This window comes from Dipodomys ordii, unplaced genomic scaffold, assembly GCF_000151885.1.
Source record: "Dipodomys ordii isolate 6190 unplaced genomic scaffold, Dord_2.0 Scaffold3, whole genome shotgun sequence".
In the NCBI taxonomy this organism is placed as follows: Eukaryota; Metazoa; Chordata; class Mammalia; order Rodentia; family Heteromyidae; genus Dipodomys; species Dipodomys ordii.
The window spans coordinates 11,210,941-11,225,174 of NW_012267219.1; the positions used below are offsets into that span (position 1 = coordinate 11,210,941).

General features: G+C 41.1%; 1 protein-coding gene across 1 annotated transcript in view; it reads left to right on the forward strand.

The window, feature by feature from the left end:
• Positions 1-14,234, forward strand: part of Myrfl (myelin regulatory factor-like) — an 84,572-nt gene that overhangs the window by 33,563 nt on the left and 36,775 nt on the right. The window contains exons 8-12 of the mRNA XM_013018644.1: positions 737-932; positions 1,768-1,844; positions 4,332-4,442; positions 7,280-7,370; positions 13,982-14,182. Of these exons, the coding sequence (XP_012874098.1) occupies positions 737-932; positions 1,768-1,844; positions 4,332-4,442; positions 7,280-7,370; positions 13,982-14,182 (676 nt within the window). The remainder of the gene's footprint in view (positions 1-736; positions 933-1,767; positions 1,845-4,331; positions 4,443-7,279; positions 7,371-13,981; positions 14,183-14,234) is intronic.

A 14,234-nucleotide genomic window follows, 5' to 3' on the forward strand; every position in this document is an offset into this window, starting at 1 on the left:
TGTGTGTGTGTGTGTGTGTGTGTGTGTGTGTGTGTGTGTGTGTGTGTGTGTGTGCTGGTGCTAGAGGCTTGAACTCAGGGCCTAAAAGCTCGTGCTTGACTTTTTCACTCGAGGCTGGTATTCTACCACTTAAGTTGCAGCTTCACTTCTGGCTTTTTCCTGGTTAATTAGAGATAAGAATGTCACCAACTTTACTGCTTAGGCCGGCTACAAACTTCAGTCTTCAGGTCTCAGTCTTCTGAGTAGCCAAGGTTACAGGCCTGAGCTATCTGCACTGGGCTATTTTGTAATATGACAATCAAATGGGCTGACTCATTTGTCTGAGTGACTATTTGAGTATAGTGGTGGCATTGATGAACTTGGAGACTTTTTTTTTAAAGAAGGGAAGAGATTAATTCTATCTTAGTTAATTTTTAGCAATGCGGGAACTTCAACTTCCAGCCATGTCTCTCTGTTGTATTCTAAAGTCACATGAAAATTTTACAAACAGGAGAAAAAGTAGTCCAAGGAAACAATGCTTCCATTTAGCAAAGAAAATATACTTCTAGGTGAGAAGATACAAAGTCAGGAGAATAGCCAGCTATGTCTTGAAATATCATTTTTATTCCCTCAGTACATATTTAAGAAGCCAATTGATTAAATATGCTTTACAATAGTTTCTTGAGGTGTTTGTGTAATTGAAACTGTCAATGAAAGAAAATGTGTGAAACTGCTTTTCTGCCTCTTCTCTTCCTAGATCTGATGTGGGCTTTCGAGTAGTCACAGACAAAGGATTTAATTTCTCTCCAGCCGATGAAGCTTTTGTTTGCCAAAAGAAGAATCATTTTCAGATAACTATCCACATTCAAGTTTGGGGAAGTCCCAAATTTGTTAAAACCCAAATGGGCCTAAAGCCAATAGAAATGTTTTACTTGAAAGCTTTTGGAATTAAGGTAAATCATTTACTTAGTTCAATTTAATTCAGTCAAAAGTTATTAAGTGTTCTAGTTGTCTATTGTTGTATAATACCATTCTCAAAACGTGGTGATTTAACACAATAGTAATTTATTTGGGTCACAGAATCTGCCAACTTGTTCCAAGCGTGGCTGTGACAACTCACTTCTATCTGCAGTCATCAGCTGGGGCAGCTCAGTGGGGTTATATCCATGCCCATCTTGGGCTATCCACTGGACCTCAAATGTGAGTCCAGGTAGACTTCTCTGTGGGATGGCTTGTGCTTCTGCACAGCATGGCAGGTAGATTTAATGAATGTTTCAGCTATGTGCCAGTAGCTCATGCCGAACTCTTAGCTATTCAAGAAGCTGAGATTGGAGAGATTTGAAACCAGCCTGGGAAGATCCATTAAATTCTTTATATTTTTGCCAGTCCTGGGGCTTGAACTCAGGTCCTGGGCACTATCTTGGAGCTTCTTTTTGCTCAAGGTTAGCCCTTGAGCTACAGTATCACTTCCAGATCGAATGCATATAACCTCTGAGCTGTCCTGCTTCTGTTTTTGCTCCTGGTGGCTCAATTGTCTAGTAGCCACTCTTTTCATTGCTTATACTCTGCTGTCTCATGTATTCATTGGTTAGTATTCCAGGTACTTATCTCTTTTTTAATCTATATCATGCTGCTTTTGGACTGAGCCACTTTCCTATTTGTCTTTTCAGGCATTTGTTCTACTCAGAGCCTGGAATTTTGTCTTGGAAAGGACCTGAATATTCTCTACTAATGAACATTTTTATCAATAGATTAACATATTAATTTGCTTTTTGTTGTTTCGTACAGGCAGAAGCCACCAATCAAATAGTTGCAATTGAACAGTCCCAAGCAGATAGAAGCAAAAAGATCTTTAATCCTGTTAAGTAAGAATTTCTTTTCTGAATTCATTGGTGAATATTTTGGGGAGATCTATTATCTAACTTATAGTAAAATCCAGGATTGAAAGTGTGGCTCAGTGATAAGAATGCTAGCCTAGCAAGTGTGAGGCCCTGAGTTCAAATCCCAGTACTAGCAAAACAAAATAAAACAAAATAACCACTGTAGAATCTAAATTAGTAGTAGTATGTTAGTATTATGAACTATGGTGAACACGTATTTATCAACAAAGGTAACACTGAGAAAATTCATTGAACTCATTATAACACAATGGAAAGACTCATTGGAAAAAATGACCATCCTTGATAATCTTTTATTACAAACAACCTGCTAATAAGCTATTAACTTTGGAAGCTTAGTGCCGATGGCTCATGCTTTAATTCTAGTTATAGGAGGCTAAGATCTGAAAATGGAGGCTTCAAGCCAGACAGGCAGAAAAGTCTGTGAGACTCTTACTTCCAATAACCACCAGAAAACCAGAAGTGGAGCTGTGGGTGAAAGTAGTAGAGCACTGAGCAAAAGAGCTCAGGGACAGCGCCCAGGCACTGAGTTCAAACTCTATGATCAACAGAAAAAAAGCCAAGTAAGAATGTGAGAACTTGAGTTCAAGCCCCAGTACTGGCACAAAAATACAGACAGACAAAAAGAACACACTAACTACATGGATTTCTTAATATGGATTTTAGTTAGATCCTTCCTTTAGTTGTTTAATTTAAATTAGCATCATAATTAATTGAATTAATTTTGAGGCTAATACATTTTTGATTGAATAAATTTTGAGGTTGAAAATGTATGTGCACAGGTTCACACTGCACATAACTTATTTTTTCCCTTTTTAATATTTTTATTGTTATTGTAAAGGTAATGTACAAACGGGTTACAATTACTTAAGTCAGCTAGAGTACATTTCTTTTTTCATTCCTTCCCTTTCTCTCTCCCAGTTTTTCCCTCCCTTCCCTACTCACAAATTGTATAGTTCATTTTAAACATAGTGTCTAGTGAGTATTACTGCTGCATTTGTTCACCCTTTGTCCCGCCATTTCTGTGATTCCCCCTTACCCCTCTCCAAAACAAATAAATGAACAAATAAGACAAAAGGAAAAAAATAAGAACAGCAACAAAGGAAAAAAATCTCTTGTTTTCACTTCTTGGAGTTCATTTTAATAAATATTATTTTATATAATCAGATGTATATAGGTCTTGTGCTTTGTGATCCTCTCCTAAGAATATCTTCCTTTGGTCTCACTCTGTGTGAATGCCTATAGACCTGTATAATTCATCATGTGCCAGTGATTTTTTTGTTTGTTTGTTTGTTTTGCTTTGGTTTTGTTTTTTAACTAGTGTGTTTATTTGTAGGTTTATAGGCACATTCTAATTGTCACAAATGAGGGAAACCATGTAACCTATATATTTTTGGTTCTGACTTACTTCTCTTAATATAATATTTTCTAACTCATTCCATTTCCTTACAATTGGCATAATATCATTCTTTCTGATAGATGAGTAGAATTTCATTGTATATATATATATATATATATATATATATATATATATATACCACATTTTCTTGGTTCATTTGTCCACTGAGGGTCATCTGTGTTGATTTCATATCTTGGCTATGGTAAACAATGCTGCAACGAACATGACTGTGCTGGTTGCTTTAGTGTGGCCTTGTTTGTGTTCTATTTTTCCCTAGTTTTAAAGATTATGTTGATGGAAATTTTGCATAGATGGTAGTACACACAGCAATGTTGCAGTAGAAAGTCCTTTCTTTTGAATGCCTTGAAGTGGGATTTATTCTTTGGCTCATTTGGCTTGGGATGCAGTTGAGACATCTCTGTGTTTGACCCTCAATCAATCCCATTTGAACTGGGAAGAAGATGGATCTACAGGTTGGACAGACTGGCTTACACAGACTGATGGTGCAGCCAGGCACTTGAATGAACAGTACTCACTTGCATCTGGTCCTCTCTTGCCCTGGCAGGTTGGGCATACCTTTCCTTTGGAGAGGCTGCCCGCCATCAGTAGGCAAGAGAGGAAATATCCATGTAGGAGAAGCCTAGGTGCCTTTGAAGAACCTAGAGAATTTTGCTAGTTGGGTTGGTGAGTGTTATAGTGACAGTGGCAGCAGCTCAGAGGGAGGTATCTTTTGCTCCCACTGTGGAGGTAATAGAACCAGAAGGTGGCCCGCTGAGCATGAGGCCCTTATGAGTCAGACACTCAGGGAGGAGCTTCTGCTCAGTATGGATTTCTTATGCCTGAGCATTACTCCATAGCCTTCCCTGGTGGCCAACTCCTGCCCATGCTGGGGTTTGTTGATTAATAACTACCACCTGGAATAAACTGTTCTCCACAGTAAGACAAGAACTGGGGACTAAACATACTTGAGAGTCTAAGCATGGATTAGATACGATCAAGGACCCCGTGTTCTCTGTGTTCTCTGACAATCTTGCTATTTCTGCTGTTTGTTTTAGAATTGACCTAGTGGCTGACCAAGTCAACAAAGTAACGCTGGGCCGGTTACACTTCAGCGAAACCACAGCAAACAACATGAGAAAGAAAGGGAAACCAAATCCTGACCAAAGGTATTGGTGTCAATGTGAAGACGGGGGAGTCAGATGCTCTGTCTGACTGGAAAGTGGCCTCTGCAATGCCCCTGATCCTCCTGTCCTCCAGCTGGCAAACGGGGCCTCCTGCACTTTCCTCCCATCTCTGATTCTTTCAATGAAATTATGTGCTTCACTTATCAGCAGGTGTCTTTCTCCTTTGCTCTTACTTCTAGGTATACCTAGTCTCTTCCTCAGCCTCCATTCCCTTCATGATTCCGATAAATTCATGTCTCATTGCCATCCTGGGTTGAGGACTGATTGCATTTCGTAAACCTTTGTGCTGGTCCTGAAGCAGGGCCATAATCTTTCTGATTAAAAAGGAAATAAAAAGAAATGTGCCTTTATAATTTATACCTGAGCTCTCCCAGGAGAAAGCTGCTGGTTCTGGGACCAGCAGGACCTGGATGTGTATTAGAAATGTAAATTCTCAGGCTGCACCAAAGACCTAGTGAATTAAAACCCCAGGAAGTAGAGCTTAGTAATTAGTATTTTAACAAGCTTTTTGGCTAATTCCTCTGCATGTTTGTTTGAGAACCCCTGGATGCAGATTTAGGGGTTGGGCGGGGTGTGATACTGCTGTTTTCAGGCTAGGTGAACTTAGGCTCTAACTTACCTTTAGGCTTGAGACTAATTTTCTAACCTGTAAAATGGGAGCAATAACAATATCCTATCCAAGGTTGTTTTGGGAACTTAATAGTGTAGGAAAAGAGCTTAGCTCAGCACATGACTCATTTTGAGTCCTCGGTGGTTATAACAAGAATAATAGCAATTATTCCTATTACTGATTTATTTGAGGAACTGGAAAACCTAGATTCTTACTGTAATGGCAGTGGGAGGTGGGATAGGAATTATTATCCCCCTATAGGAGATATCATTTGGGAGTTAGCATGGCTCAGTACAAGAGCCTTGGGCCAGGAGAAAGCCTTAATGATCAAAAGAAAGATTGTCTCCTTGTTACCATAACGGAGACCCGCAGCTAAGCCTTCGCATGCCTGCTTCCTGTGGGCAAGGGGAAGACAGAATTTCTCTCTCTCCAGCTTTAGCCATAACTATAAATAAATTCATAAATAACATATATTTGATGTCATTTTCTCTTAATGAGGATAAGTGTTTGGACCCGGGGCCAGGCCTTATAATAGTACCAAGAAAGTTGGTAAAGTACTTGTCATGTAATTTTTAAAAAAACAAAAGTCTCTCTGATAGGACAAATTTATATCTTAAAAATAGTCTCATTGCTAGTACATGAAGAAGCAACTGAAATATAGCAAGAAGGAGGTAATTCAGTTTGGGGCCCAAAGCAAAGGATGTCAAAGATGCAGGATACATGAACCAGAGCAAGGTAGGGTGAGAGTAAGGCAGTACCTGCTGGGTGCCCTTGTAAAGGCCCAGGGCACCCCAGAGCTTCAGTGGCTCTGGAACTAGGGATCTCTGGTGGCTTCCTGTTGGATTGGTGCCCAGGAATGCAGTGGGGTGAAACCTGACTCTGTATGCACAGGTGGGCTGAACCTAAGCTCCTCCCTCCCCTCCCCACTATCTGTAAGGAGGCTTCTTTCCTGCTGCTTTGGGGCCTACAAAATAGTTCACTAACACCTCCAACTGGGCAAAAAGGGTAACCAGGACAATGTGGAGTCAATCCATTGCTCTCCTTTTTCTCTGGAAATTCAACCAAGAACAGGAAGGGAAAAGGCACTGTTTAAATAACCCAGCTTTTTTTTTTTTATTGTGAAAATTCTGTACAGAGGGGTTACAATTACATGGGCAAGATATTGAGTACATTTCTTATCAAGCATTGTAGCCTCCTCCTTTGTTTCCCCTTCCCATCCCTTCCCATCCCCCCCCCCTTCCCCGGAATCCTCCTCCCCTCCCCTCCCACCAAAGTTGTAAAGTTTATTTTTCCACATAACGACTTGTACATCTCATCGTTGCAATGTGTCCACCTGTATCCCTGTTTTAACAATTTGGTTTTTTTCCTTCCCCTCCACAAATTATACCAGCATCAAATACAGTGAAAGCAGGGGTTATACCATGAGGGAGGGACATACAAAGCAACAAAGAAATCATCTTATAAATATGTTAGAAACAATCGCATGAAAGAAAAAAAACATTTGAATACATATCTTAGGGTTCATTTCCCTAACATCAACTTATCTGACCTTTTCTGCTTGACTCAGACATATACTAGTTGTTGCAAATAAGGGAACCATGGGACCTATGTTTCTTTGGGCCTAGCTTACTTCACTTAATATAATTTTTTCCAAGTCTTTCCATTTCCTAACAAATGGGGCAATGTTATTCTTTCTGATGGAGGCATAGAATTCCATTGTGTATATATACCACATTTTCTTGATCCATTCATCTACTGAAGGGCATCTGGGTTGGTTCCATGTCTTAGCTATGGTAAATAATGCTGCAATAAACATAGTTGTGCTGGTAGCTTTAGTGTGTCCTTGTTTGTGATCATTTGGGTAAATGCCCCAAAGTGGGATTGCTGGGTCATAGGGGAGATCTATGTGGAGTCTTTTGAGGAACCTCCATACTACTTTCCAGAGTGGTTGAACAAGTTCACACTCCCACAAACAATGCAGTAAGGTTCCCTTCTGTAAACATCCCCTCAGCATCTGTTGTTATTAGAGTTCTTGATTATAGCCATTCTAACTGGGGTGAAGTGGTATCTCAATGCTTTGATTTGCATTTCTTTTATGTAAGCCAGCTTGTCTAGATTGATTCACTGTTGATTAGTTTCTGGGTGACCCTTGACTGCACAAATCACGTCTGTGTTTCCTGATGTCATTGGTCTGCTGTTTCTGCATTAGATACTTCATGCTGGTGATTGGACTGTATGCTGCTAACCAAGACCAGTTCTATCTGTTGTCTGCCCACATCTCTGAAAGGATCATTGTAAGGGTAAGCTCACCTCTCTGATTTCCCTAGATTTCCCACATGCTTTTCTCTCTGTAGGAAGACTTTAAATATCCAGTGATATACTTGAACTATGCTGGTTTTTAATCGATGATATTGGTGGTAATAGCAGCAACTATCATTTTTAGTTTTTAACAGAGTGGCTCTCAACCAGGGGCCATTTTGTACCTCACGACTCACTTAGCAATAATCTGGAGACAATTTTGGTGATCATGATGAGTATCCAGCAGGTGCCCAGGATACTGTTTAATACCTTACAATGCCCAAGACAACCCCACACAAAGGAATAGTCCTCTCAAAATGACTGAGCGTTTTGCTCTATGTTCTAGGCACTGAGCTAGACAATCTACAGAACAGCATTTATTCATTCTATTCCTTATGGACAGAGGAATGAAGGCCCAAGAGCTTAAGTTACTCTTTAGTGGTCACACAGCTGGTAAACAATAGAGGCTGGATGACAACTCAGTTGTCTCTGACCTAAAAGCCCCAGATCAAAGAAAGTGCCAGGAAGGCTTTTCCACACCTCAAAGTGCCTGGTCATGACCCCAGGGCATCTGGGCTAATGCCTACCACCTAGCAATGGCTCAGCAAATAGCAGAATGGTTGCAGCTGTGGACAGGAGCCTTGGCAGTCACAACAACATAAAACTTTGGCAGCTGCAGTTGCAGCTGTTTGAATCTTGACACCCTTGGGAATGCCAGAGGCATGAGGTAATACCAGCCTGGCAGCAATGGGAGGGGCTCTGGTGCCACAGGGCTTTGAAGAGAGGATGTGCATACTTCAATCGGGGAAAGTCATTCGCCATGGGCAGACCCACCTTGGCAGCTGCTAACTGTAAGGCCTGATTACTTAGAGGAAGTGATGTCTCTCCTTGCCTGTCTCAAGCTGTTTTGAAACAAAGGGTCCTCTGTAATTCTTTTAGTCAATTAAAAATAATAAGGCACCTATTGGTGAAAGCCCCTCAGTTACCTCTCCCAATTTTACTTGCGATGAAGCAGTGATAGAAATGAGGTAAAATATGTATGTGTTCAAATATCCCAGGTGAGGACCAGTCACACTCACCCATATCCAGGAAATTGAGGCCCCTCTGAGGCAGAGGCAAGCAGGGTCCTGTCTCTCGGCTACAAGACAACTACAGAGGTGCCTGTTCATCCCTCACAGGGACTTTATTGTTTCTGACTTCTCTTCCGGAGGGCATAACTATAGTATGTTTCTTGTCTAAGTTAGCATAGACTAGATCTCCTGACAGAGCTGTCTTGAGCTGAGTAGCTTGTGCATGCCCATTGTGTGCTACAAGGTTCCTCCATCTGCAGCAGACAGCCAGCATAGCCTGCTGGGTCTGCTGCTCAAGTCCACAGAACAGCAACCAGGGGGAGGGAGCTCAGCTCTCCAGTGTCTGGTAACTAAAAACTCACTGTTAATTGGTGCCATCTCGCATTCAAAGTATGATGATAATTTTTAAGAAGGCAAAAGTTTCTGTGATTCACATTTAGTCTGAATAGGAAAAATCTTAAATACACTTGGTATAGATTGGATGACCTATTGGTCACAACATTTTTTTTTTAAAGCTTATAGCCAGGTGTAGCTGGCTTATGCCTGTAATTCTAGCCTCCCCAATTCCACCCCTAGAAGGAAAGTCTGTGAATCTCTTAGTGGGTTTTTGTTGTTGTTTTATTTATTTTATTTATTTATTTATTTTGGTGTGGGTCCTTGGAGCTTAGGCCTTGTCCATGAGCTTCTTTTGCTCAAGGCTGGCACTCTACCACTTGAACCACACCTCTACCTCTGGCCTTTTTGGTGTTTATTTGAGTCTCACAAACTTTCCCACCCCAGCTAGCTTTGAACTGCTGTCCTCAGATCTCAGCCTCCTAAGTAGCTAGGGTTATAGGGTGAGAGGGGCCACTGGAGAGGGGCCAGGGGCCTGACTCTTATCTCCAATCAGCAAAAAGCCAGAAATTGAGCTGGACTCAAGTGGTAGAGTACTGGCCTTGAGCAAAAAAAAATCCCAGGGATAGCATCTAGACCCTGAGTTCAAACCCCAGTGCTGGCATGAGGATGCATGCACACACTTATATTACAGAATGGCTAGGTTTCTCCTAGCTATTATTTTTTAGTCAAGGGAATACTTGTTCTGTAAATGTACTGGGAACCATGGTTTCCCTAGACACAATGATGAAAATAATGAGGATACTAACAGAAACCTTTCAGCCTCCAACTGAAACACAGAGGTGAAAGACTTTTCTGTGTAGCTAACATGCCAACCAAGAAAAAAAAAAGCTGATCTTAAGCTGTGATCACAGCATGTATTTCCTGTCCCCGATACTCTGGAGGCTGTTCAGGTGCAGGGTACACATAGGGCTAGGGAGAGGGCAGATAAGCCTACATTCTACCACCAGCCGATTGTGGTCTCTTCAGGCGTGTCCTCATTCTGTTGAGCTCCAGAGTAAAGGGCAGGAAGAAAAATTGAATAATTAAAGACACAGCAAGTCCCGACTACATTAAATACAGAGCTGCAAATGGCACTTGGCATTCCAAATTTATTTTGTGGACTGAGAACCAATTCTCTAATTGGTGCTGGGAAACACATTAGTATTTGGTCTGAGTGATTGCTTGAAGGTTGCACTTAGATGACATCCAGGTCTTCTGGGCAGGACCCCAAGTGTGTCAGAATTCTCCAGGAAGAGAGAATGGTAGGCAGAGCCGGTAATTGCCATGTAGGTTGTCAATCCAAACCACATTGGAAATATAGTATGTTCCTGTATGTTCCTGTGGTGGGAATTGACCAATTTCATGAAAATTAAGACTTACCCCAAAGAACAGATTTATTTCCCAGGTCTCTGTTTTGGGGAGTGTTCCCCAGTGGATTTCTCCAGTGGATTCTCCTTGGAATGGCTGGGCTGCAACTTTCATCTGAAACATTTCATTAAACCTGTTTTGGAGGACTGTGTTGAACACAAGCAGGATGATTATACCTTTGTCTACCTTTTTCTAAGACACTCTGGGATTTCCTTATTGTCAATATAAATACATTATTCTGGTTTCTTAGAAGAATAGAAATGGCACATCTTCCAAATTTCCTTCTTTATCCCTCTGCAACCCACACTGTGGTAGGAATCCAACACCTGGTAGAGGGAAGACAACAGTCACAGTCTTTATAGTATCTGTAAAGATGTCACAGGTGGGGTTGTTCTAGGTACCAGTTCATTTTCATTGGCTCTTGCTTATTTTAGATCAATAACCTCCCCCACCTTTCTTTCTGGAAGTCAGATGAATTTTTATTTACCTAAAATAATTTGTTTGTTGATTTCAGCTAATAGAGCCCAACAGAGCAGGTGATGAGTTACCCTGCCATAGTTGAAAGAGCAGGTAGGTCTCAAGTATTATCATAAGAGCACCCTGGAGAGCCTGCATAAACAGATACCTAGTACACATCCAGAGTTTTCGGTGTAATAGGTCAACTATGCTGGAGAATTTTCATTTCTAGCAAGTTCCTGGCATATGCTCATGCACCAATCTGCGGACCACACTTTGAATAGCACTCACGGACAGCATCTCCAGACTCCCCTCATTTTTAGTAACTCTTTCAAAAGAAGCAAAATTAATTTCCCAAGAGGTGCCTTCCTCAGTTGAAGCTTTCCTACCGGCTCTTTGGCTGTGCTGTAAAACCACAAGCAATAGCAAAGCACACAAATGGTTGGTTTAGAGTAGGTCTCAAATGACTATTGATGCTGTGTCCTATTCCAAGTGCCCTGCAGGGGGCGCTGTTTGCATTGCTGAACAGAGCCTCCAGGAGTTGTGAACTCCTGCAGGTGTGTTGCTGGAGAGCAGGTTAAAGTACTACAGGTTAAGCAGTCACTACGGGAGCCAGGAGAGCATGAATGTTTTCCAAGACATACATATAAAATTGATCCCACGATAACCCTTAGCGATGGATAAAGAAGATGCGTTTGTCTTTATTCTTCAGAGAAGGATACTGGCACAGAGAGGCTAATGGCTTCTCTAAGGCCACACAGTCACTCGGTGGGTGTCATAGACCAGACTAGGATGTTCAGTTCTTCCATATACATTTGAGGCTATGAGACAAGTAATAAAAGTGCATCAGAGACTATGTAAAAAATAATTTGGCATTTGAAATCCATCAACCACCGTTGGGCAACATGTGAGTACAAATTCATAATTCTGGAAAGAGGTTCACTGCTGTCTGCATTGACTTACGAAGGTTGTGGGTTCTAGGGAAGGGAAAATATGTTTCCAGATCTTACAATAATATCTCCTATTCCTGATGAGAGCCCCTCACTAAGGGGCCACTGTCTATTTTTAGAACAATTTGAAACATATTTTAGGGATTTGAGATTTTTGTCAGCTACAAGTCAAGTGAAAATGTTGCAACTGTTAAAAAAAATAAGCCTTATATCTGCTTTTCCAGTATCAAGTTACCAACATATAATTATCCCAAAGCGCATTAACGGAAAGAATCCATCACTGTCTGATTTTGTGTTCCTGAAGTGGCTCATTATGTTTTGGCATAAGAGAAAAACATCTAAATGTTTTCTATGCCATACTTTTGCATCTTGTTGATTGCTCACCATAAAAGAACTTGAGTCAAAGCCAATTTGCCATTTCTTCCTAGTGTGCTTGAGGGATCCTGCACACAGGTCTTTGTTCAGGTGAAATTCTTACACTGCTTTTGTCAGTGGTTGAGCTGGTTTACTCTTTAAGTGTCTTAGAGTTCAGACAGGTAGGAATGAAATAGGAAGTTAAACATGTGAATGTATTTATTTATTTTTGCGTTAGTTGTTTTTTAAGATAGGATCTTCCTCCACTCCACCCAGGTCCATCCTTAGACTGAGATCCTCCTACCTACCTATTAACCTCTGCATGTATAGGACCAGAACAGGTACCACAATGCCTAGCTTCAGCTTATTTGTGGAAATGGAGGCAGAGGTGGGGGTGAGGTTGGACTCTTACTAACTTTTTCAAGTCTAGCCTTGAAATACTATCCTCCCAGTTCACACTTCTTGAGAAGCTGAGATTATAGATGTGTGCTACCGGCTCCATCTGGAAAATTCCTTAACTAAAACTAGGGTCAGAACTGAGCTTTATAACTTCTTTTAATTATCTTTAAATGTGCAATATGTATATAGAGTATGACCAAGCATTCAAACAATACCAAGAGAGGATACAGACAGTAGTGATTATACCTCTACCCAGAGCCTGGGACTTCCAAGCCCTTCCTTTGTGACTGGTCTTCAGAGGGACCCTATGTTGAGCACACAGCATCTTTCTCATGAACCACTTGGAAGGCAAAAAGTGAAGTCACTGTATTAGTGCCTTTTTTTGCCTGTCCTAGGGCTTGAACTCAAGAGTGGTAGGCGCTTTCCCTAAGCCTCTTTATGCTCAAGATTAGCACTCTACCACTTGAGCCACAGCGCCACTTCTGGCTTTTCTAAGTAGTTAATTGGAGATAAGAGTCTCTCAGACTTTTCTGCCCAGGCTGGCTTCAAACCATGATCCTCAGATCTCAGCCTCCTGAGTAGCTAGGATTATAGGCGTGAGCCGCTAAGGTCCTGGCTTCGTGCTGACTATTAAGCATAGAATCTCAACTGTGTCTGGATTTGTGACACAAATACAAAAATCACATTTAGAAGAATATGCCCTCATTTTAAAAGCATATTAACTTTGTGGTGAGGACTCAGAGATTTAGACTTCTCAATGTAAAGATCTTTAGCAGATACAAGAGAAGCAGGGAAGAAGGAAGGTAGAACAGTGGGAAGTTCTTTGGAAGAATCATATTGAAGAGAATAACTTTCAGAACTTCAACCAGCTTAGTAGTTTTTGAAGACTGCTCTGCCTGGGCTAGGCAACACCATTAAGCAGGCAAAGTTAGAGTCATTACTTAACTCTCAGAGAAACTACAATTCTACCTCCAGAAGGTACTAGCCATGTGTTCTGGGGAATTTCTTTATCATTTCAGAATGTCATGTCAATAAAATGAAGATAGCAGATAACCTACATCATAGAATTATGGTGTGAATTAGCACACAAAACATGGCTATTGTTAGTATTCCTTTAGTGTGTCTGTGTTTAGGGAAATCATTGAGGGTATATTAAATATATTTCTATTTTCAGTTTACCAACTGCATTTGAAATCATAAAAATGAGGGCTCTGAAACTATAAGGGACTTTAAACTGTAAATGAAGGCAAGATGTTATTTATCAGAGCTTTAAAAAAAGAACAACATTTCCTGATGCACTGTTTTGAATTAAATTATCATGATTATCATTGTTGTTGTTATTATCATCATCCTGAGAAGAGAATTATTTTTAGTTTTCTCTCACTTCCATATCATCCACCTGGTAGAATCAAACACATTCTTAATACCAGAGCAATACAGCAACGATTGGGCGTCTTAAACCACAGCAGAGAGAGCACCTTTTATTGGCAGCAGTAGAATTATTCAGACGTGGTAGGATATCCTACCCAGTACTGGAATCCGGTGTGAGAAAACAGTCTGTTTTCCTTTGCTCTGAACCCTGCCGATCACCTATTCCTGCTACTGTAACTTTAACTGCAATATGTTTATGTATTCTTCCAGGCCTCTAACCCAGGGCAGTTTGAAAATGACAGTGATGCATTATGGCAGCGAGGACAAGTTCCAGAATCTGTTGTCTGTCATGGTCGAGTAGGGATAAACACAGATGCACCGGATGAAGCATTGGTTGTCTGTGGCAACATGAAAGTGATGGGGACAATCATGCATCCCTCTGACAGCCGGGTGAAGCAGAATATCCAGGAGGTGAGCTTGGGGGTCGCCTGGGGGCTCCTGGCCTCTGACATGGTTTAGATTG